At 34.2% G+C, this 25,047-nt stretch overlaps 1 protein-coding gene and 1 pseudogene across 2 annotated transcripts; both read left to right on the forward strand.

Annotated features, from left to right (window-relative positions):
* LOC103492007 (nuclear cap-binding protein subunit 1) lies at positions 1-22,699 on the forward strand. 2 transcript variants are annotated; one of them, XM_008452163.3, is made up of 19 exons: positions 1-363; positions 446-505; positions 740-796; positions 1,647-1,718; positions 2,455-2,517; positions 2,653-2,829; positions 4,316-4,447; positions 9,548-9,614; positions 10,971-11,170; positions 15,433-15,503; positions 16,376-16,460; positions 17,688-17,756; positions 17,902-18,020; positions 19,302-19,440; positions 19,745-20,245; positions 21,320-21,619; positions 21,774-21,949; positions 22,067-22,175; positions 22,339-22,699. In XM_008452163.3, the coding sequence occupies exons 1-19, from the start codon at positions 280-282 to the stop codon at positions 22,450-22,452; spliced, it is 2,595 nt and encodes an 864-aa protein (XP_008450385.2). In that variant the 5' UTR covers positions 1-279; the 3' UTR covers positions 22,453-22,699. The 2 variants fall into 2 exon arrangements, with proteins under 2 accessions (XP_008450385.2, XP_050937641.1); XM_051081684.1 differs by lacking the exons at positions 1-363; positions 446-505; positions 740-796; ... (1 more) ...; positions 2,455-2,517; positions 2,653-2,829 and adding an exon at positions 3,056-3,114.
* Positions 10,220-10,316, forward strand: LOC127148331 (U6 spliceosomal RNA; annotated as a pseudogene).
* Positions 22,700-25,047: the final 2,348 nt, after the last annotated feature.

The following is a 25,047-nucleotide window of genomic DNA, read 5'->3' on the forward strand; positions in this document are numbered from 1 at the left end:
CGTATTGTATCTAAATCTTGTGTCTACTACGTTGAGCTTGTTCATCATCGTATTGATATTCTAGGGTTCGTAAGAAGTCTCTAATTTCAGTCCCAAAACCCTTCTAATCCCCTCCCGTTATTTTTTTTTAATGAAATACAAGCCTCTTCTTTCATCGAACCCATCATTCACACTCTTCCACTTCTCTCCTTAAACTTCTCTGCTTCTGCCGTCTCGTGTTATTCGAACCCACTTCCCCATTTTCCCTCTACAAGCTTACCTTCATTCTTCAAGTCAGTAATGAGCAGCTGGAAGAGTCTTCTTCTCCGAATTGGTGACAAGTCCCCGGAATATGGCACCTCCTCCGACTTCAAAGATCACATTGTTCGTCACTTTCTCTCACCCTTCTCCCATTTATGCTCCAGTATTCGACTACTTGTCGTTGATTTCTATCTGGGTTTTGCAGGAAACCTGCTTTGGTGCGATTCGGCGGGAGCTAGATCATTATGGAGATGAAATTTTACCTGTAATCATTTGCCTCTACACATTCATAGTCTATTTGGGTGTTGTTTATATTTTGAGTTCTTGTGTCGATTGAAATTATACTGGTTGGGTCACTATATTAGTAGTATTTGCGAACTGAGATTTTTTGCTGGTTACTTTACTTTTTTAGGTGCATCCCTGTGTGGCAAGCGTAAGTTGTGTCTAACGTACTCTATTCTTATGGTTTTTACACTCTTTTTTGTTCATCGTGTTACAGTTCCTTCTGCAATGTGTTGAACAATTGCCGCACAAGACTCCTTTATACGGGACATTGGTAAACTACATTACGCACTTTAGACCTCAGTGGATGTTTTTTCTTTTCATCTATGAATTGCATCGAACAAATAATATTGCTAGATAGCTTTCTCAATTATTTGTTACATGCATGGTATCTTTGTAAATCTTATTTAATGAAATTTCTGAATGTTTCCTATAAAAAGAGCATATTTAAGATTAACGCAATAGCTTTCATTGTGCTATTGCCTTTTATGTTTTTGTGTATTGTTTTGTGCTGCGACTGGAGATTGTCTTTAGAGCTACGTAGGTTGGACAATTCTCTTTTGTCATTTGTTTTATTTTTTTTTACTTTTTTGTTTAACAAAATGGTGTGTTCCGTAAAAAATAACCTTCTCAAAGTTGTATTTACTCAATACTTGGAGCCCTTTTCTCCCCTTTTCCTAGTCAGGTTTCTTGCCTTGGATCTGTTTGATCTGTGCCCCTTTCTTAATTAAATATTCTCTTTGTTTATTCTTTCATTTTCTCTATGAAAGTGTTTTTCTTTTATTTTTCTTAAAAAAAAAAGAAAGAATTAGTTTGGCTTCTTTTTGTTGGGCTATCCTTTTGTATGTCTCTTGTTTCTTTTATATATCCTTTGTATCTTCTTTCATTCTTCATGAAAGTGTGGTTTTTATCTTAAAAGAAGCAAGACTTAGTTTGACATCTGTTGTGGGGCTGTCTTTTGTATGCCCTTGTTTCCTTTATAATCTCATTCCAATTGATAAATGATCTTTCTTGTTTAATATTTAGCAGATTTAACATTACTTTAAAATATTTTGTGGCAATACTCTTATAATTCTTAGTGATGTTTTTAGTTTGCTTTAGCATGTCTCTCTTATTGTATCCAGATTGGATTAATGAATTTGGAAAATGAAGACTTCGTGAAAAAAGTTGTGGAAAAAACTCACAAAAGTTTTCAGGTTAGTGATTCTGCAGATAATGTGGTTTAGGCATTTTCATTTCCTGTGGTATTTTGGCTCAATCCCTTCCTTTCAAACTCCTCTTATCAATGTCCAAAATCACACACCTATGAGAGCTCAGTCCTGTTGTCTCTTGACAATTTGGTCCCTTGATTGCTTCAAGGCAAGAGGTGACAAAAGAGACATTGTCATTGTGTTAGTGAAGAAAGACACCTTTCTATTTGCTAATTCTTACATCCCTTGTGTGACCCTAGATCTTTCTTGGAAGTTTTAGTCTGACGTCCTATTTTGGAGAGTCCTTGCTTGTCCTATTTAGAGTTCTCCAGGAGCTTTTGTTGTTGGAAGCAAATGTTAGACCAAGTGTTGAATGTTGATTGTTAATGAAGCCACTAAGGATTATAGGCAAAGAAGGGAGGGAAAATGATATTTACAATTAATAGGTTGTTGAGCCTTCAATTTGTGTCTAATGGGTTTTTAAACGTTCAAATTCCTGTCTAAATTATTAACCTATTCAAATTTTTTTAAAATTTATGGAGAGATGAAATATAAAATCAAAATGTTAGGTCAAGTATCAAATAGGTCTGTGTCATTAAAAAAGATTATTAAATAGGGCACAATTGAAAGTTATGGGATCTATTGGATATTCTTAGATTTTTTTTCTTTGGATAAGACACTATTTAAATTTCAATTATTTCATCGGAATATTTTGTTGATCTCACTTTTAGTTCTTTTTCAGGATGCCTTAAACTCTGGACATTGCCACAAGATCCGAATTTTGTTACGGTTTCTAACTGCATTGGTATGCTTGATTTTGATATTAACAATTTATGATTGAGATTATCATTTTTCAAAATTGGAAAACCCTAAATGTTAGCCTTTTGTTTTTGTTATCTCGAGACAATAATCTGACCTGCAATTTTGTTGTTTGATGTAGATGAGCAGTAAAGTCCTACTATCCACATCTCTTGTAGTTGTTTTTGAAACATTACTCTCTTCAGCTGCCACAACAGTGGATGATGAGAAGGGAAACCCTGCATGGCAGGCACGGGCTGACTTTTACATAACTTGCATTCTTTCTTGCTTTCCCTGGGGAGGTGCTGAACTGGTTGAGGTATTGTTGTTTCATCTCTGGATAATTTCTTTGCTTGGTGGATCATCTTTCTCAACATTGTTCTTTCCTCCCATTCTTGTTATGAATTTTAGTTATATCCTAGATTAGAAAATCGGATGGTGGGCGTCTTTTGAACACTACCCTCTCATTTTTGTTACAAGCTGCATTAATATCCAAGACTAGAACATTGGGCCTTGTTTTGATGGACTTTAATGGATTCAGGTACATTTTATGGCTTGCTTGGGTTGTGTGCGATCTTATGGGCTTTGTGGGGAGAGTTGAATGGTAAGGTTCTTGAAGGGGTGGAAAGTGACCTTAGTGAGGTTTAGTCTCTTGTTCGGTTTCATGTTTCTTTGTGGGTTACGATTTCAAAGACCCCTTGTAACTATTTTATAGGCATTATGTTGCATAGCTGAAGGCCCTTTTGTAGAGACTAAGAGAGGTTCTTTTTTTTGTGGACTTGTTTCTTTTTGCCATGTATTCTTTCTTTTTTCTCAATAGAACCCTTAATTGCTCATCAATGTTGCAACATAAACTCCAAGTCCATTATTATTTTTTTTGGATAGAAACAACAACTTTCATTGAGAAAGAATGAAAGAATACAAGGGCATACAAAAAAACCTGACCCAACAAAGCACCCCACCTATAAAACGGGTTTCCAAATAATTAAGATGTTTCCCGATTTTCCCTATTTGTCACCCACAGTCCTCCCTCTCTGTCAAGAAAATAGTGAATAACACTTGTTTTTTGATCGTCATTTCTCCAGTATGTGTTGGTGGAGCATTTTCTTTCTTTTTTCTCAATGAAAGTTGTTTTCATAAAAAAAACTTACTTAATGAATTTTTTTTCTTGATATATAGTTTTGTATAGCTATTAAAAGTTATCTATATATATATATCTCAGTGGAAGTTGGTTCCATCATATATATTTACAATGATGTATACCGTCTTTGAAAAGACAGCGGTTGAAGGTTTGGTTAAATCTCTGGATTAAACCAAGTGGTAATTGTTTGACTCGGGGACTCTTCGGCTTGAGATATTGAAGTCTTATTTGATAATGTTCTCACTTTTGTGTTTTGCGTTTGATTCAGTTACTTCTTCTTTATGGTTTTCTTGAAGAAAAAATTTCCATTTTCTCTATTTTTTTCATTTTCATTTTTGTATGGATAAAGATCAATTTCTCCATTTCCCTCTCATTTTTAGAGTGTCAATGGGTCACCGATAACTAGTCAAATTTACCTTCTCATTGAGAATTTTCTTTGGATTTTTTTGTCAATCTGGTGTCTTTGAAAATTTTGATAGAATTATTTAAATTCTTATTCTTTTTTGCGCTCCAACTTTGGTTCTTGTACTAGTTGATTGCTCTAAAAAGAATTATTTGTAGTCTCTACTATTTTTATCATATTACAACACACTGTACATCTTATTAGAGAAAGCCCATGTTTGCCAAATAGTCTCTGCCATTGATAACTCGTTTTTACATGCAGCAAGTTCCTGAAGAGCTTGAGCGGGTTATGGTTGGAGTAGAAGCATACTTAAGCATTCGAAGACAGACCTTGGACACTGGCTTATCCTTTTTTGAGGAGGATGGTGAAGTCGAGAAAACTCTTAACGAGAAGGTAAATATGACTAGTTGTCATTATTTGTTATCATCATTCTAAGTTTACTGCCAAAGAAAATTTGACACTAGTGAATCCTTTTCCGTAGCCAGGTTGGAATCCTTTTCTGTTTGGGCTTGTTTATTTGTCTGCTCTTGTATATTCTTTCATTTCTCCCAATAAAGCACAATTTCTTCCAGCGAACAAAGGAGATTATTCTAAGTTTTTGACTTATTTCATTGTATTTGATATTTGAAAAAGAAGAATGACTTTTCATTCATATAATGAAAAGAGTCTAAACAAAAACTTACAAAACTGAACTTGCCAATATAAGAAACGTTGACATTAAACCAAGAAAATAAGAGCTTTCCTATTCAAACTAATGTCCTGAATAGAAAAATTTGGAAAAGCCTTGGAAAGAGAACAAGGGGAGACAAAATGACAGTTAGAATCCAATTGAGGCGACCAAGGAAGTGGCTTATCGTGAAAAAACCCTCTGATAATGTTCAAACCAAATTTATGATAAAAGAGCTGTAACTGCATTGGACCATAAAAAAATCTGAGAGCTAGAGGCCAAAGGAGGGCCAACCAAGGCCTGTAGTATGTAGCTTTGAAAAGACTAGTAAAAAACCCATTGAATTTGGAAAATAGAGAATAAAAACGACCAAGATGATTGAGAGAAACTGCACTCAAAAAACAAATGCTGTAGATCATCATATGCTGAGCAATAAGTGCACATAGAGGGAGAAAGATAATGATGTTGGAGCTTATGTGGGAGAGTTGCCGACTATTTAAGGATCCAACCAGCATATTCCAAACAAGAATATTAATTCTCTTTGGGCTTTTGGATTTTCTAAGTGCCTGATACACATCCTTATCTAACAGGGGGCAACATTTAGGAGTTCAGATAAAGAGTTGACCGAGAAGCTTCTGGATGAGTTCCAAACAGCTCATAAACTGCTGGAAATTTGATATTTCAGCATAAAGGCGATTTGCCATGATTTTGTAATTTCATCCCAATGATAAATGACCGATCCATTAATGCCAAACAACCGATAATATGCAACTTTTGAGAACAGTCTCCTTGATGACTCAAGGATCAATCCAAAGATGGATACGTCTCCCATTATCCAATTTAAATTCTGCTAGGAAACCAACACATAGTCAATCTTTAGAGATGATAATCTATGGGCTTCTAAGACCAAAGCCAAAATTTTTGGAAGTATGGCAAGTTCCCCAAACTGAGACCTCCTTTCTTAAAGGAGTTAGCGACCAAACTCCAATGTGTGAAATGATTGAAGAATCGAAGAGGAAAGGTGAAGAAGAAACGAACAAGAAGAAGAAAAATAAGATGAAGCGTTTGATATTCCTCTGTTATTTTGAAGAATCGTAAAACTTAGAAAATGATGGAATGCCAAATGTATAACGTTGCCAAAGTTGGAATTAGATTTAAACAACTATAAATATTTTTAATAATAATCCTAAAACGCAAAATATTCTGCATTTAAAGAGTTTCTTATTCTATTAAAAAATGAAGCCACGTGCGTCTCTGGGATTCTTGGAAGGTGTGCCAAACGTGCGTGCCTTCTTCCATGTGCCTCACTTCTATGAGGCAAGGTGCCATCTATGTGCTTTGTGCCAAGATGCATGCCTGAATGTGCCTTTCAAAACACTGTATAGGATAACCACCTTCTGGTAAAGCAAGGTAAACAAAAGAAGCTTAGTTGGTTATCATTAATAACTGGGCTTGTTTCCTTTCCAAAAAAAATAAAAAGAAGCTTAATTGCTTATTTATTTACCTGTTTTAGATTGATTTTCTTTTACACACACACACACGTCACATTAGTCATATCTGTCAGCTCAGCCTAGGCAGATTGGCGAGTTCCAGAATTTTCCAGTGAGTCAAAGCCAATTATGGTTGATTAGATATCAATAGATATCAACGATGGAAAAGTTTTTGGTCCGGGTCAAACTCCGTCTTCTCAATATGTTAACACTTGCCTGGACTCTCCTTCTGTATCTTCAGTAACTTGTGCTTCTTAACTTAACGAGTCTTAGAACGAACAGGTCATATGGACCATAAGAATTGTCTACGATCCTTTAGTTTCTAAGAGTTCCATCTTCTAGATGATGATAATCGTTGATATATGAATCTATTATTCTTACATTATATATATGTGTGTATGTATGTAGAAGGAAAGAAAGAAAAGAAAAGAAAAAAAATGAAAACCTGTGTTATTTCAGCCTGGAGATTCTGCTTTATGATTGGAAATTTGGAACTGAACACCATTAGAGCAATAATTTTTTTTGTTTTTTTAAAAGTCAAACTTGTATTGAGACTTCTTGGACTCCACTCTTGAAAAGGGCATTGTTATCAAACTCGACAAAAGCTTCCTCTCCTGTATTTAGGCCTCCCCTTGGGGGTTACCCGAGGGAAAGAACCTTTTGGCAGCTGGTGATTGATAGAGTTCTGATAGACCCCCCATTATATTTCAATATAGCAGGAGAGGCAAGGGAAGTACCGCACGTGTGAGTAGCTTAGCTGTTAATGAGCTGTAGGTTATTAGTTAGTAAGTTGGAGAGGGGAATGTCTAAATAGTAGTTTGTTTGGCGGGAAGGGTAGTTATGTTTTGAGATTGAATTGTGTCGACTTGTTCATTCTTGAGAGATAGAAGAACAAGAGTTAGCCCTAATCCATTGAATTGAGATATTCTCAATTCAACTACAGTGTAATAATTCCTATTTTACATCAATAATATCAGAATTCCTATTCTACAAATTCGGATTTCATCAAGTTCACAAAAATTTGGAAAAATGGAGGAGATTTAATTTATTCAGAGGCAGTAGAAAAACGCTTCGCAAGTCTGTTTTGGCATACCTACCCACTTATTACATGTCACTATTTGCAGTGCCGACTAATATGGCCTCTTCCTTAGATAGATTAATGAGGAACTTCTTTTGAGAAGGTCATTCTTGGAAACAAAATTAATCATTTGGTGAAATGGGATAGATTCACTCGATCTCAACTTGATGGGGGCCTTGGACTGGGAGGTCTTATCAACAAAAATACTGCACTCTTAGCCAAATGGGGATGGAGATTCATGGAGGATGAAGATTCATTATGGGGACAAGTCATAAGAAGCATTCATGTTAAAGAGCCTTTCAAGTGGCACACTGTTGGTAAATCCGACAATAGCTTAAAAAGTCCATGGATTGGAATATCTAGAGTTTGGAGAAAGGTGGAAGCCTTGGCCTTATTCAAGCTTGGAAACTGTACTCAAATTCATTTCGGGAATGACTTGTGGGTAGAAGACATTCCCCTTAGTATTTGATTTCCAAAGTTGTTTAGAATCACCTTGCTGCCTAATGGATCTGTTGCTGCGCACTGGGACCACTCCACTTCATCTTGGTCTATAGTCTTTTGGAGACTTCTGAAAGAAAATGAAATCACAAATTTTCAAAATTTGCTCCATCTTCTCTCACAAAGGAGGGGGGCAGAATCTTTGGACAGAAGGCCTTGGTTGTAGAACTGCAACGTCGAGTCCCCACAAGATCGCTCTCTCCTTTCTGGTGCAGCCTTTGGAATAATGAAACCGAGGATCAAAACCATCTCTTTATGTTCTGCCCCTTCTCCAAGTATTTTTGGAACCACATTCTTCAAGCTTTCAATTGGAGTGTGGCCTTTCCAAGGAACATCACTCACTTCCTATCTCTTGTTCTTTATCACCCGTTCAAGGCTAGAAAGGGTCTCTTGTGGAAGCAAATTGTTAGAGCTTTCTTTTGGTCTATTTGGCTGGAGCACAATAATCTCTTCTTCAACAACAAAGCTCAACACTTCTGTGTTTTCCTTGACCACGTGCTCTTTGTTGCTTTTTCTTGGTGTAAACTATAGAAGCATTTTAACTCTTATAGTTTTGATTCTCTTTTGACCAATTGGAGATGCCTCTTGTAATCCTTTGGTCAGGGACTTCTCCCCTCCTTGTAATTTCATATTTTAATGAAATTGTCTCTTATCAAAATAAAAAATTCAAACTTGTGTATCAAGGATTTCTTTGTTTTCTCATCCATATTTTCTAAAATGCTCTTAAAATCATAAGCATATTTTAAAAGCTAAAAGAAGAGTATCCAAAAATTTCATTTATTTTCAAATTCGCTAAATTAAAAAGATATCTGAAGGAGAAAACAAACGAAAGGTTTGTTTGATAAACAAGCTTAATATTTCTATGGTAAGTGGGGATATCTTTTCTTCCCTTTTTGTATAGTTTGTGTTTAGATTATACAAGATTTTCTACTTGAACTGGTGGGATTTTATCTTCCAATGATTGCTAGATGATGTCTATCTCCTCAACTATATTCCTGTTGTTATTATGGTCATTTGGTTTTCTGCTATTTCTACTTGTCTACGGCTCTGTAAAGGGTTTTTGCCCTGTTTTGTCGTGGGTTGCTTGTTTGTAGTGTTTTGACCTAGATGCGATTGCCCTTGCATTTTTGTTGAGTTTAGTTTTGTTCGGAAATGATGAGGACACTAAGGGGGTGTCAACCTAGTGAGATGCTTTTTTGTGCCTCCTGAGCTATAGGCCTATATGCGTTTTGCTCCTTGTATAACTCTCTTATACTTTGTGGCTAGTTTCATTTCATTTAACTAATAAAGAGGCTCGTTTCCGTTTAAAAAAAAAAGATTATACAAGATTTTCTCCTTTTCGTATTAAAAGAAGCATAATGTTTAGATGCAGAGAATTAAAAAATAAAACATTTGATTACAGGATTTAAATAATTTATGGCAGTCAGGAATTCCGAACTCAGGATTGACTACCCCCATCTAAATTCAATCCGAGTAGGCAAACTAACTATAATTAAAAACTGTAAAAAATGTATAAGCAACAGTAAATTTTTTTTGATTATAAACCATTCAATGGAGAATAACGTTCTGCCATGTCTGCCTTCCTGTCGATATCTACCTCCCCCTGCCCCATTAGGGCCCAGTATAGATAATTAGGGGCTTCTATATATATATATACACAAAATAATTTTGTTTTTTTATTTTTTAAAATTATAAATAAAAATGTTGTCATGACATTAGCAGTATTTATTACATAACTCCTCTTTTGGTGTTTGTTTCAGGATTTTTTAGAAGATTTATGGGGACGTATACAAATGTTAGCTACTGGTGGATGGAAAGTGGACAGTGGTGATTTTCTTTAACTTTGGGCCCAATTTAGTTATTTACACTGGTCCTTTTATATTGCACAATAATCCTATCTTACTAGGGGAAAAAGGGAATTGTTCCGTATGTTGAAGTGGTCAAAGTCTATGACATGATGGATTGGTATGATAAAATTGTGAGAACGCCATTTACATCAAGGATCCATACAGTTTCTTTCATATTTGATATTCCTGTGAAATGCCTTGGTACTTCTGGGAGTTGCTCTCGGTGGGACTAAGATTACTGAGTTGGAACTTCATGTGACCTTTGATAATTTATTAACAGTTCGCCTTTTTGATATGTCTTATATCATATATGTATAGAAAAGATAATCTATAACAGTTCAATATTTTCTTTTGATGAAACCTAGTTAGCTAGTTTATCTATGGCTTATCTATGGCTCCTCAGATTTCAAAGAGATTAGAAACAGAGAAGTGGGAATGTTAGGATTTACAGTTTGGTAGCAACAAATCGAGAAAAGGGAGAGGTTCAGTGGGAAAGTGAAATGTTTTAATTTTGAATCATCAATTGATTCAAAAGCATTTTAAGGTTGAAGGTAAATTTAATACTATATCATTCAATATTTAGTTGTCTCTTTGGGGACATTCGATAAAATTGCAACAATACAGAGAAGATTTGGCATGGTGCGAGGATGACACGCACAAATTATTCAATGTTTAGTTACTTGGGTCAATACTGTTAAGGTTACTATTTTGATCCTTTGAGGTAAAATAAATATATGAATATTATGCGAAGTGACTAGGAATAGAGATCCTATATGAGATTTTGTGGTCTACTCTGCCTCTTGAGAATCCAAATACTCCCACATTTTGGTTTTTAAAGTTCTATAAATGTGGGAGTGAGGTCAAATCTTTGACCAGAAGGTAACAGGTCCTTATCCACCAAGCTATATATTTGGGTTGGAACCTCTAGACGTTCTTTTAGCTGGAGGAATTCTTGTATATGTTGATAATTCTAACAATTGTGTACCATTGTGAAAGTTTACTACTGCTTGTTGATGATTATTAACGATTGGCAGGTCCTTATAATAATAGTAACAATTAAAAATAAATAAATTTGGCAGGCATTTTTGGTGTGTTTTTGGAAGGGGTTCTCTCTGCCTCTGGCACCTAGACTTTATTTTCTTTCTCCTTTTGAATATATTCACGTTGATGTTTCTCATCAAAGGGGGTAAAAATATAAATAAAAAAAAGCTTGCGAGTTGCTAACCACTGGGAAGTTGGAAGCTTCTCAGCTTTTTCTTTTTCCTCTTTCGTTTCTTCCATCATCAAGTAGATTTTGCATTTTCAGTAATTATTCTATCTTCTCTTCATGTGATAGTTCCAAGGCCTCACCTTCTATTTGAAGCTCAGCTAGTTGCTGGGAAGTCTCATGAATTTGGAGCCATCAAATGTCCAGAGCAACCTAATCCTCCTCCAACACTATCTGGCGTTACTTATGGTAAACAGAAATATGATGCAGAGTTAAATTATCCTCAAAGGATACGTCGACTTAATATATTTCCATCTAGTAAATTTGAGGTACTATCTATTTTGTGACATTAATCTCTTTTGTTTTGTCTTGACTTGTAAAGAGTTATGTTTGACGATGCTAAATTTGTTTTATTGGTCTCGATCAAAAACTTTTTGATGACTATTGTAAACGTTTACAACATTATGAGAACGGTTCCATCTACTAGATGGATGTATAAACGTATATATGAGACCTCCAAACTGAAAATACATCACATCACCATAAAGGACAGATGAAAGTAACTAATGGAGTCCCTTATATAGGGTATTTACATTAATATACGATAATGTTATGTTACAATACTTTTTTTTTTGGCAAAAGAAATGCAATTTTAATTGAAATAATGAAAAGAGACGAAGTCAAGAAGTACAAAGTATAGAAAATTTAGTACAAAGTACATAGAAGGATTAGTAGGCTCACCCGAGCATCTGAATTAGGTTGACAAACACACTCATTCAATCTAACAAAATTCATGGCAAAGGAAATACATGTAAAGCCATAGCAAGCTGAATACAGGGATTAAAAAACACAATCCTACACAATCTGAGAAGACACTTCTAAGAGAATGGAATTGAGACGCCGAAAGGTAGGACTAAGCATCCATTTGGTGTGAAAATGAAGGCCTGCCAATTCAAAATGTTCTCTTGTAGGGGAGTAATCTTAAAAGACTTTGGATAATGAACGCCAGGATGTAGCATTCAAATGGGCGAAGTCAAAATGATCAAGCCAACTTGAAGTCTTATCATGGAAGACTCATTGATTTCTTTCAAACAACAACTCTACTGATAAAGGCTTGAGGACATCAACCCCGCTTGAATAATGCTCGAATTACATAGAGATAAGAACAACCCCCAAAGGAACCACACCAAGACCAAAAACAGACTTACAAAGCAAACCAAAAAACAACAAACTAAACAGAAAAAATAGCAAGACAACTCAAATTTCAAATCAAAACCAATCTAAAAAAACTTCAACGGTTGCAGACCAATTCAACCAATGCTTAGCTTCCAAGGACTTCACAAAGCCTTTGAGAACATCAACCCCAAGAGTTAACTCTCCTCCCAATGGCTGCAGACCAATTCAACCAATGCTTGCCATACAGATAACCAAACCAATCTACAGACTTGAACCGAACTTCATCTAAGTAGGAATGCAAAAGGGACAGTTGAGAGAACATAAAGCAATGATGCCATAAGTGAGCCTTCTTCAAATAAAACAGAGCATTTAGGACAACCCCACAATGATCAATTGGTCCTATGATTTCTTGGTCAGCTTCGAACTGAAATAATCTAAGACTTCAAACCAACATATTCAAAGATTATAACATGGAGAACGGTCAACCCAAAATTAAATAACTCTTCAACTAAGAACCTCAAAATTTTTAGATGAGGCAGAAGTGAACGACAAGAAAGAAATCAAATTCTCATCCTCGTGAAACGGGGCATTCAAATTCATCCCAAGTTATCAATTTGCTCAGGTGATTCTTGAACCAATACATTCTCTGTGCAAACAGTTTCCTCATTGTTTACACTAAAAGGAGAGCCAGTGTTGGACTAAAAACTCTTTTTCTGGCATGAAGTTGATGGAGGGCTAGGGGTACCTCTTAGAAAATGAACCTTCGAGTTAGGATGAAAACAGAGTATTTTAAATTTCTGAGAAGGTGGAAAGATAAAGGCTGACTACATGTGGAAGATGGAAGTTGAGCCCACACACAGTTCAATCAGGCTTCTAAAAAATCTGGGTTGGTCTCTGAAACAGATGATTTAGGGATAGAACCCCTTTTTTCTTGTGAAATGCTTGGGATATGGCTTAAGAAGTCTCAAAAACTTCTAATGCTTGGGAAACAGCCTTAGAAGACTTGAAAATTTGTTTTTATCATAATTTCTGGAGTTACCAGCTTGACTTTTATGAGGGAGAACACTTCCAGACTGTGGTTCGAGAAAGGAGCTCTTTTTTCTAGCAAATTGTTTGGGGAAAGGCTTCACCAAGTGTTCACGCCTTTTGGAGACTGAGGGGATTATATGAGTTGCATATGTAGAGTTTAGATGCTTCCACCTTTTCGGTGAGGAAAGAAAAAGAGGTTGTAGATTTGAGTTTTAATTCTCTTTTAGCGATTTCAAGACTGTTAGCTCATAATTCTTGGTTGGACATTGATGAGACTCTAGAGGTTTATTCTCAATCTGAGGTTTCTATTAACCCATTTATGGTAGATAAAGCGTTTTTGCATTTGAAGAACAATTTTTCTGGTTTGGACTTTGAAGGGAAATGAAGACTAATTGATGATTTTCGCCTAAAAATCGAGAAATGGTCTCAAGGAGAAAATTTTTATCCAAAATTTATTTGGGGTATGGTGGCTAGGTTTCTGTGAACAGTTTACCTCTGCCTTACTGGAAACATTCTTGTTTTAAAGCAATTGGTCAACATTTTGGAGGTTTGGTTAACATTTCTTCTTAGACACTTTTCTTGATTCTACATATTCTCTAACTGAAGTTGAGAAAAATATTTGTGGATTCATCCCTACTGAAATTGATATAACAGATCAAAAGTCTGACACTTTTGCTCTTTGTTTTGGGGATGTACTTCCTTATGATCCATCTCGCATTGATCATGAAAAATTTGTCATTTTTCAAATTTCAAATGCGGTGTATCTTAAGAGAATAACTGAAGAAATGATTCAAGGCTTTAGCATCTCTTCAAGGGTGTAACTTTATCGTTTCAAACTTTTCTTATGAGAATGTTCATTTACAAAATTCAGTTAGTTTCTTTTTACGAGATGACCTTCTGGCTAATCACTCTTCTTCAGAATGTGGTCAGTCTTCACAACCTTGTATCACTCTACAATTCCTAACTCTATTTGACCTTTTGGCTTTATCAAATCTTTTTCGATTGGATGAGAATAAATGAAGAAATACTAAGCCATTCCATATCGAATTTGGAACTTTATTTCTTTCCAAAATTTTTGATACTTTATAATGCATATAAGGTTAATCCATGGATCATACCAATCAAATCACTTCTAAAATTTTAAATGGAAATGGAATTTTTAGTAAAAATAAGAAACTCTACCGTTTCTTTTATACGGGAAAAATTACTCACCCTGGTTTCTCAGAAAGCTCCATGATTAACAAATATTTTGGAATATGTTTGTGCTTGGGTATCACTTCATCACCAATGCTACCTCAACTTCCTTCATATCCTTTCGTTTCCTACACTTTTGCAAAGGTCATTTCTTTCAGATCAAATGTTGTGTTTGCCAAAGGTATTTCGTTCTCTTCCATTGCTAAGGTAGCTACTTCCACTCAATCTGTTCATGATGGGGATTTCGATATTGCATCCAAGTTAGTTTGATCTGTGAGTATATCGAAGAGCAGTTAGCTTATATTAAGATGGATGATCTTCCAATTTTCCTGTTACAGACTCTTGCAAAAGCTTTTATAATCTATTCTCGATTGATGATAGAAAGGTTTCAGAAAAGATTTTACACTAGCATCAACGAATAAGTATCCCCCAATTTCTTCCAAATTTCATTCCTTAATTGTGAGGTATGTGGATTATAGATGAAAGAAATCAGGCTTCAGACACTACAAATTAAGGTTTAACTGAGGATTTGGGATATGCTTAAAAAGTATTTTTTGTTAATTTTCTTTAGTTCTTTGTCATCAGTATAACGAAGTTATTCAGTTACAGCATCCTTTGTAGCCTTTCAGTGGGTGCAATATTTTGGGCATTGGGTTCACTTTTTTCACTTCCAGTGGATTTTTGATAGATTGGTTTTGGTCGATTGTTCCCAGTTTGGTTGGGCATTTTAGAAGATTTTCCTTTTTTGTTTTGTTCACTTACAGTATATAAAGTACGTTGAGGAGTTTCGCTCTGGAAGAATTTTTCACGCCTTCCAAGATTTATCGCTTTCTTGGGTTTTTAGTTTGAGTTTGCCTAGAATTTTTCTGCATAAATCTTATGTTTTGTTGTAAAAGAATTTGTCGTCTTATCTTGAGCATTAGTTTTTTTTTCCATCATTTCAATGAATAGTTTTGTTTCCTTTTGAAAAAAAAGATACTAAGATTTGTTGGGCTCGTTTTTTAATGCCGCTGTATATATTTTTTAAAATTTTTTTCAATGAAGTTTGGTTTCTCACAAAAAAAAGACGTTTTTATCTTTCTTTTTCTTTTAGCTTTTCTATACTTTTTTGGTTTGTTTATGATTACATGACATACCATTTTGCACGTGGTCCTCAATTAAATCTGTGTTTCTTGGACCTTTGTTGATGCAGGATGTACAACCTATTGATCGCTTTGTCGTGGAGGAGTATCTTTTAGACGTGCTTCTCTTCTTCAATGGCTGGTTCGTTAATTCCTTCAAATCTGACGAGTAAATGTGTGATTAATCAGTTTGGTTCATGGAGGATATTTTCAAGAACATTGTTTTTGAATCTGTAATTTAAGAATGAATACAAGAGCATGGAATTTCTTCCTTCAATTGATTGTTGATTATTCAGTTTGGTTCATGTAGAGATATTCTGGGAACGCTCTTTTTGATATTATGATCAGTTGGCCTGTAAAGGGAAGTTAAAGTACCGTGCATTAGCACATGAGCTGTGGGTTGTTGTCAAAGTAGCTATCTTTGAAAACAACTTGAAGGAAAATAAAAGAAAGTCCTATCAAGTTACTGAAGTACTGTCAAAATTCTTGGTCATATGTTATTGTAGGCGCGAAGGATTCTTAGGGAAAGGCTCTATTAATTGCTCTTTCATGGTTTAGTTGAGAAGAAACAAACAGTAGGATCATTTAAGATAAATTAGTTTATCTGCAATTCATTTTATTGTCTAAAGAGGTTGAAAATGTTCCTAATTATGGTTTTCACAGATCGTATGTCTTGTTCTCAAAGGCTTTATTGCCTCACTTTAATTGTATTCTGCTCTACATTGTATTCAATTATTCTCTTATTTCTTATATTAAAAACGTGGAAGATAATCGCATATTCTTTTAATCCCAAGCTTCCTAAGGGAATGGCAGGTCCCTCAAATTTCTTTACCTTTAAGCAACTTGTCTGCTTGTAAATTCTTTTACTAGTCAATTAGTTCTATTATAAGAACGAAGCTTAGAGTTCTTTTAGTATTTTTATGGAATGATATGTTATTGAAAAATGTATAATTTTTACATTTCTATAAGACAACAGTTTACAATGGTTTTTTTTCTTGTTTCATGCAAAGCTAGTCGAAAGGAATGTGCATCTTTCATGGTTGGCCTTCCTGTACCTTTTAGATACGAGTATCTTATGGCAGAGACAATTTTCTCGCAGGTATGCGACTATTATTCTTGTGTTTTTTCTTCCAAAGGGAACAACACTTTTCATTGATAAAATGAAAAGAGACTATCATTCTTATTAATTATGAAAATATTTGTTCCTTACCCTCTTTGTCAATTTTATGAGAGAATGAAGTGTACAAAAGACAAGACCATAAAAGGCAAAACTAAAGATCTCTTATTTGTATTAAGGGGAGTGGAAAATTTTTAAATTCTGCAGATATATTGCACTGGGAGGAAGAGCCAAAAGTAATTAGATCATGAGTTTCACCGAGGTTTCTTCAAGTGTCTTTGAAGATCTTCTAAGGATGTGTTAGGGTTACTTTTTAAAGTGTTTAAATTTGAAAAAAAATCATTTTTAAAAAATTTGATGTGTTTGGTAACTTTTCAAAATGCATTTTTAAAAAATGAGATTGAAAAATAATCCATTTTAAAGAAAACACTTGGAACTAAATTTTAAGAAAATATGTTTTTAAACAAAATTATGTATGTAAACACTTAAAAGATCTAACCAAACATGTAAATGTTGAAATTTTAAACTCATTTTAAAGAAAGTGTTTAAAAGAAAATATACTCTTGAAAAACATTTTTTTCATAGACAATCCAAACGCACTCTAAGTTTGTCTATTTAAAATTCTTTTGGGGAAGAACACAAAACTATTTCCAAGAACTTAATTTCTTCCTCCTATAACATTCACAAAGGCTGTGGATGAAGAAGTTTGTAAGGCTTCTAGGGAAAGATTATTTTAAGGATGAAATTTGGTTGAGGTATCGGCAGGATCGACCCTAACTCCCATCATTGTCCGATGCTTTCACTGTGCCATTTCTTGGTGTAGATTGTCCAATCTCTTCTATACATATTATTATGCTTCCGTTATGGTTAATTAGAAATTTAGGAAAGATTGTTATAATTTCCATGGATTTTTCATCTTTTTTTTTTTTGTAAATCTACACCAATTAATTTTTTTCTCATATAAAAAATGCTTGGGATTCTAAAGTTTCTGGCTGAGTTTGATTGGTAGCTTCGACTGTAGTCTTCTCCCTAAACCTTGAATTCTAAACCCATAAGCAAAGTTGAGCTCTTTTAATCTAGAGTTTTCTTTCATTCTAAAAATTTTTATTTTCTCATCTTTATCTTTATATTGAGTTTTATGATTTTTTGAAGTGTCAAACTCATAGTTGCTTCCTCCAAAAAAAAAAAAAAAAAAAAAATTATTTGCAGCTACTCCTGCTACCTCAACCTCCATTCAAACCTATTTATTATACACTGGTCATTATTGACCTTTGCAAGGTACGCGCTTTTGTTATTGTAAATGTGTTTTTGTTTCCTTTTTTCTTTTTTGCTAGTATATGTGTGGATGATTCCTTTTTTGTTTTCTTCTTTTTTACCAAAAAAGTCTTGCTGTAAAAAATATATGACTATGAGGTATATTTAGGCTCTTCCTGGGGCCTTTCCTGCAGTTGTAGCTGGTGCAGTTCGGGCCCTATTTGAGAAAATTGCAGATTTAGACATGGAGTGCCGCATACGGTTGATACTTTGGTTTTCACACCATTTGTAAGTTTGAACTTTGCAAACACTAAAGAACTCGTTATCATACGTGCTTGCATTACCTTTCTTGTGATAAATGTGTTAGGGGCTTATGAATTTTGGAATGGTCATATTATTATCTTGTTTCTTTTTCTTAATTTAGAGTTCAGTTTATTCTCAACTTATTTTGGACTTGTTGTCTTTTCGAGAATCAGTGGATACTTCTACCTTTCAAAATTTTAACTATGTAACAAGCCCGAATGAAAAGAACCCAAGCAAATTATAGAGAACTACTTTCATCCAAAAGAACAAGACCAAGATCATAGATTCATAATTGCAAAAAAGCCTGGTGATGGAGGCCTAAAGGAAGACATTAATCCTAACCTCCTCCCAAACCTCCTCGCCAGTTTCTCAACCTCCCTAAAAGTTCTGTTGTTCCTTTTCAACTGAATACACCACAAAACAACAAAGAAGCCTACCTGCGCAAGATTGTGCCCATTCCCTTGAAAGATACATTCAAAAGGACCTCATTCAACAACAAACACAAACACCCATCCCTGCCTTAAGCACCACACACACCAAACAAGATTCTCCAATGGTCCTCAAAAAAGTTGAGCAAACTGACGATCCCATAATAAATGATTGAGATCCTCCTCATGGCTTCTGCAGAGTATGCACCAGTAAATGAAATGAAGGAAGAATGCCTTTAGACAGGATCCAAGGTATCCATTATCCCATTTAAAACCTGCCACGCGAAAACCTTAACCTTATTTTGAATTTTAACTAGCCTTAGAGAAGCGAAAGTAGAGGCAACTGGGTGGGAAAAGTGACGGAAAAACATGGAGGAAAGAATGCCATGAAAATCTTTGAGAAGGATCAAGGGACGAAATACAAATATTCCTCCTCTTTGAGTGCAGTTGGAAGTCTTGCAAGAGAGTGAAGATACCTTAAACATCCATCACCTAAGCGAGAGAAAAACATGGAGGAAAGAATGCCATGAGGATTCTCGAGAACGATCAAGGGACCAAATAGAAGCAATTCACTACATGTACTGTGTTGTTAGTGTCATTTTTCTGATTCATTGTCCTTAATTTGTACTTCAAGCATTAATCTCATTACATTTCAGCATTAAAGAGGCTTGTTTCCGTTTAAAAAAATGTCATTTTTCTGAAGCGATCTACTGCACCATTGTATGTTCAATATGTTCAGTACTATTGTGGATGCTTTCATTATACTGAAAAAATTATGATTTCTTTTTAAAGGTAAATTTTGCAGATATTTACACTATTTCTGCCACTATTTTGGCAGATCAAACTTTCAATTTATATGGCCATGGGAAGAATGGGCTTACGTATTAGAACTTCCAAAATGGGCCCCACAAAGAGTGTTTGTGAAGGAGGTTCTGGATCGAGAGGTCCGTCTATCATATTGGGATAAAGTAAAGCAGGTATTTATCATGCTAGAAACTGCTGACATTTTTGTCACAGATACTTCTATTATTCAGATATTTGTACTGCCATGTTTGTAAAATAAAATAGTCCTTCATAGACAATATGGAATGTATGATTTATTGGAGAACATAAGAATAGTGAATGACAGATAAACCACCAAATTGTGACTATAGTCCTGTGGGATGTTCCAATCTATTTATACATGCCTGAGAAATCAGAACAATGGAGTAAATATGAGCTAATAATGAGTTTTTACTTTGTTTCTGACATGTCAAATATATTGTGCTCCTGCGTATGTAGAGCATTGAGAATGCACCTGGTTTAGAAGAGTTGCTACCTCCCAAGGGTGGACCAAGCTTCAAATTTTCCGCAGAAGATGATGGAGAGAAAAGTGAACAACATGCACTTTCTGCTGAATTATACAATATGGTGAAAGGACGAGCTCCAGCACGTGAACTCATTTCATGGTTGGATGAAAGTGTAATTCCGAAGCATGGTTTAGATGTTTCTCTCGTCGTGGTCGTGCAAACTCTTCTGGATATTGGGTCAAAGAGTTTCACTCATTTGATAACAGTCTTGGAGAGATATGGACAAGTTATTTCAAGAATATGCCATGATCAGGATAAGCAGGTCTTGCTTATATCTGAAGTGGGATCTTACTGGAAGAATAATACTCAAATGACGGCAATAGCAATTGATAGAATGATGGGCTATAGGTTAATTTCCAATTTGTCCATCGTTAAATGGATCTTTTCTCCAGAAAATCTTCAGCAATATCATACATCAGATCGTCCATGGGAGGTACATTTTGCATTTTTTTTTGGCTACTTCACGGAAGAGACATTGTTATTTCTTTTGAATTTGACATGAATCACATGACCTACTTTAGGTGTTTCCTTCATCATTTCTGGGCTAAGTGATGGTAGCTATTGCATTATGATCTCACATTTGTGATTAATATTTTTAGAACTCAAGGATACAAATGTACAACCTATAGAACAGATCCTATTCAAGTAACGTCGTTACATTTGTGATTAATCATATTGCTTAGATATAACTTGAATGTAAAAAAGAAAAATAAAGTCACGAGAATTTCATCCTGCCTTATAAACCCTTTATCCAGCTGAAGGCTGAAAAATAATTTACAATGTTTTAACTGATATATCTGGTTAAAAGAAAAGTTTACCATCAGTTGTGGTCATCTCTTTCTGAGGAGCATGATTAGAAGAAATTTACATTGTTTACCGTTTCTTGGAATAGAGTCTATGTGTGTGTGTGTCTGCTTTTTTCCTTCAGTAAATAAATTACAAATGAGCAGGGATATGCTTTTTTCCTTCAGTAAATAAATTACAAATGAGCAGGGATATGCTTGTCTTAATATATTCATCTCTTTCAAATTTCATTCCTTTTTTTTTTTTCGTTTTATACTTCTTAATAGATTGATAAGTTATGGCTTATTTATTATACTTCCTGTAATTTATTTTCTTTGTTTCCTGAAAACTCATTCTCATTTTATGTTCGATTGGTAACTTGTGTTTCCAGGTTTGCTGCCCGTGCCACTTGTTTCTATTTAATCCATGTTTTTTCTTTTTTGAATTTTTTTCTCCAAATTTTAGTTTCAATTCCTTCAATCTTCAATACAAGTTTGAAGGTTTTCTTGGATTCCATGGCATAAATATCCACTGTATTTTTTAGACTTTTAAACTACATAACCTGCTATGGACATGGTTATTCATTATATCTTACCGAAGTATATCTACTTTGTTCATGGGCAGTCGCACCTAAATTTTACTGATAATTTCATTAAACGACTTCAAGTTCCTTCTGGCATGGAAATAAGTTGCAACTAATTTTCTCTTATTATCTCCTGTACAGATATTAAGGAATGTGTTATGCAAGACGTATAATCGTATTTCTGATCTTAGAAAAGAAATATCCTCCCTGAAGAAAGACGTTGTTGCAGCTGAAGAAGCTGTTGCTAGGACACAGGAAGAATTGGGTGCTGCTGAATCAAAGCTCTCACTTGTGGATGGTGAACCTGTTTTGGGAGAGAATCCTGTGAGATTGAAGCGATTGAAATCTTATGCTGGAAGAGCAAAAGAGCAGGAGATATCGATACGGGACTCTTTAGAAGCCAAAGAAGCTCTTCTTGCTCGAGCTCTCGAGGAGAATGAGGTATTAATTACGAAAGTAGAAATAATTGCACCTTTTCCATTAAACCTGAGCCAATATTGATGTTGGTATTCTCGATCTTCTGTTGCTTTTACCGTTGAATTATCAACTTTAACAGTACGTCTTTCCAATTCTAACTAATCTTTTCCACTTGCAGATATTATTTCTATCTTTGTACAAAAGTTTTTCCAGTATATTGACAGAACGCCTTCCAGCTAGTGCGCAAACTCTGCAGGATTTGAAGTCTACTAATCCTGCTGATACGAATGCTATGGATGTTGAAGAACCATCAGCCATGGAGATGGACAATGTAGAGTCAAGACCTGAAAAAAGGTTTTCTACGTCAAGAAGACAATTATCCGATGTCTTTTTGCCCAATTTTCAATTCATGATCGTTTCCATTTCCTTTAATCTCAATTATAAATTTACCATGTTCTCTTTATTTTGCAGTCATTTGAATGGTAGAACAGAGCATGCCTACACGGTATGTGAAAATGAACAATGGTGTTTAACCACCTTGGGATATGTCAAGGCCTTCTCGAGGCAATATGCTTCCGAGGTATTTTTCTTTCCTACGGTACCATACTTCAGGACTGCCAATCATGAAAACTAAAAATGATTCAAAAGAAATTTATGATTAATATCTGAAACGATCAGAATAACATGCAGCAACCTGAACGCTCTTTCTTACTCGAACCATTTTCATTGTGTGATGTGCTCAGATATGGCCTCATATTGAGAAGTTGGATGCGGAAGTCCTGTTATCAGAAGATTCACACCCACTTTTCAGGAAAGCTGTCTACAGTGGCCTTCGTCGATCTTTGGACTTGATCTAACGACACAATCATATTTATTACAGTATTCAACATTTTCTATTTTTTTCCTTCAATCCTTTTCCTTTTTCTTTTTGTAGATTAGGTGGATAGATCACTCGGTTATGTTATGTAACATTTGGGTAAACGAAACATACATGTTAGGGTGGCCAATCGCTGTAGGCCAGTTTAATTGTACTTGTCGTCATGTTCATGGATGCCCTGTATCATAATATCTAGTGTAAAAAATATTAGCAACCTTTTGGAATTATTTATGGGATCGTGTAGATTTTGATAGGGATGGAACGATGGAAGGCTGCATAGCAAGACTCAATCGTTACCAATTAAAATTTGACGCTAAATTGCCCTTAAAAACTACTTTATTTATTTATTTATTTGAAAAGAATAGCAATGTTTTCTATTAAGTTTAGTTTTGCTAGTTTCGATGAAGAAAGTGAGATTTTTGGTACAAGTATCCAATGGTTTACATATTTATGTAAGACATGTTTATGAAACCCAAGTATTTATGTGCACAAACACGTTTATGAAGCCTAGGTTGTGTTTATCCTACTGGAAATATAATAAATCAGTTTCATTTGGTCAGATTTGATTATATTTAATCATAGTGAAATGTAACGTCCACTTCAAAGTGTTTGATCAAAACCTATAGTTTGATTAAGCAACAAAGGGTTTTCAATTAGTCTGTTGTTGACAATTATGTGAAAATATTGTTAGATATCATAACGAATTCTAAATGGAAACAATAAACGTAACAAGATTGAGTTTTCTAAATATTTAGGTAAACGAGATAAAATCGTATGAGATTGAAGTCCGATCAATTCATTTATCGAATTGGTTAATTGGGTTAAAGGTTTATTAATCTCTAGATCATCTTTAAATGGTTAAAGGTTTAATAATCTCTAGATTATCTGAAAGGTTAGTTTCGAATCTCTACCTCCACATGTATTATATTCAACAAAAATAAATAAATAAAGGTTCTAAATTCAATTGTGATGTAATATTATACAAATAACTTAATTATGTGATTGTTATTCAGTGTCTTAAATAGATATGGATTCAAAGTACGAAAGTCAATTCATAAGGAAACATTTTAAATAGATATGGATTCAAAGTACGAAAGTCAATTCATAAGGAAACATTAAATTGTTATCCTCGTCAAAGTAAAGACAAAATGTATTCTATAATCCATTTTAAACGATAGACAAAATGAATCAATATGGATAATTGTGTGAGGAGAATACCTTTTTCTTTGAGTGCCCACTTTATGCCTGGTTAAGAAGAAATTGAGTAAAACATTATTGAAATAACACAAAAGAACTCTACATTCAAAACAAAACTCAAAATGGGTAAAGATAATTATCTTGTAGAGTTATTTGAACATTTTCCATGAAAGTCGGAGATAATAAAAACATGTGATCTTTGCGTTTATTGTTGGTTGATCATTTGTGATAAATATATAAAATTTCAAGTTGGTTTGATAGAATGGACAACCAAACCTATTTAACCTAAATTTTGTAAGACAAAATGAATCTTATTTTGCAGTGTAATATTTATGATTATAGAATATATAATAAACATTTTTCCTTTGAAAAAGAATGATTCATAAGAAAAACAAACCATCCTTTTGTGAATAAGTTCGTGAACATTGACAAAACTTTTTATTGATATATATATATATATAGGGACATTTTTAAATATAGTAAAATAAACTAAAATATTTACAATATATATCAAAATTTTAGATTTTATCGATGATAGACTTCTATTACTGTCTATTAATATGACTGATAGAAGCATATCAATGTCTAACAATGTCTATCTAGAATCTAAAATTTTGCTATATTTTGTATATATTTTGTCAAATTTACCATTTTTTACAATTCCTCATACATGCATGCATGCATACATGTCTGCTCCAAAATTTCAAGAAACCATACTATTTTCTTCTTTCGACATATTTCAACTACAAAGATTGAGGAGCTAAAAGTTTTTGTATTTTGAAATGGTTAATATCATTTTTGTTATTTTCAAAATCTTTAAAAAATACTTTTACTCTTATAAAAATAATGTCAAAGTAAGGATAACTTAGCAATAAGTGACATGCTCATTTTGGCTTCAACTACTATAGTATTTATATTGTCGACCTTTAAATCAAACGTCTAATTCTCCACCTTAATATTTTGTCAACAAAAAACCATTTAGTGAAAAAACTTTAGTACAAGAATAGGAATTAAGAGCTTAGAATCATCTTAAAGAAAGTTAACAAAGATAAATATATTTATTTGACTAAACTATATAAATATTTGAACTAAAATGAAGGAGGAAAAAAGTTACTCTTCTAAAAACAAATCTTGCCCAGAAAAAATGTATCTAATAGTCCTCCAGTAAAACAAGAAGGAAAGAAAGAAGAAAGAAGAAGAAACTTAAACTCAAAGAGGTCCACAAACAACTCAACTGATAAAAGGTTAATTGGTTGGTCAACTGTAAAGAATCTGCAAAGACTTAAAACACTACCATCTCATTTATCTTTACTAAAAGAAGAATAATAAACAATGCTACTTTCTTGACTTAAGTTTAGTTCCATTGGTTATGACAAAG

Source organism: Cucumis melo, chromosome 2 (assembly GCF_025177605.1).
Source record: "Cucumis melo cultivar AY chromosome 2, USDA_Cmelo_AY_1.0, whole genome shotgun sequence".
In the NCBI taxonomy this organism is placed as follows: domain Eukaryota; kingdom Viridiplantae; phylum Streptophyta; class Magnoliopsida; order Cucurbitales; family Cucurbitaceae; genus Cucumis; species Cucumis melo.

Coding starts and splice junctions, on each gene's coding strand:
- LOC103492007 (XM_008452163.3), top strand. CDS start 280: ATGAGCAGCTGGAAGAGTCTTCTTCTCCGAATTGGTGACAAGTCCCCG. Junction 1,719..2,454: donor AAACTCACAAAAGTTTTCAG/GTTAGTGATTCT, acceptor GTTCTTTTTCAG/GATGCCTTAAACTCTGGACA. Junction 21,950..22,066: donor GAGTCAAGACCTGAAAAAAG/GTTTTCTACGTC, acceptor TTTATTTTGCAG/TCATTTGAATGGTAGAACAG.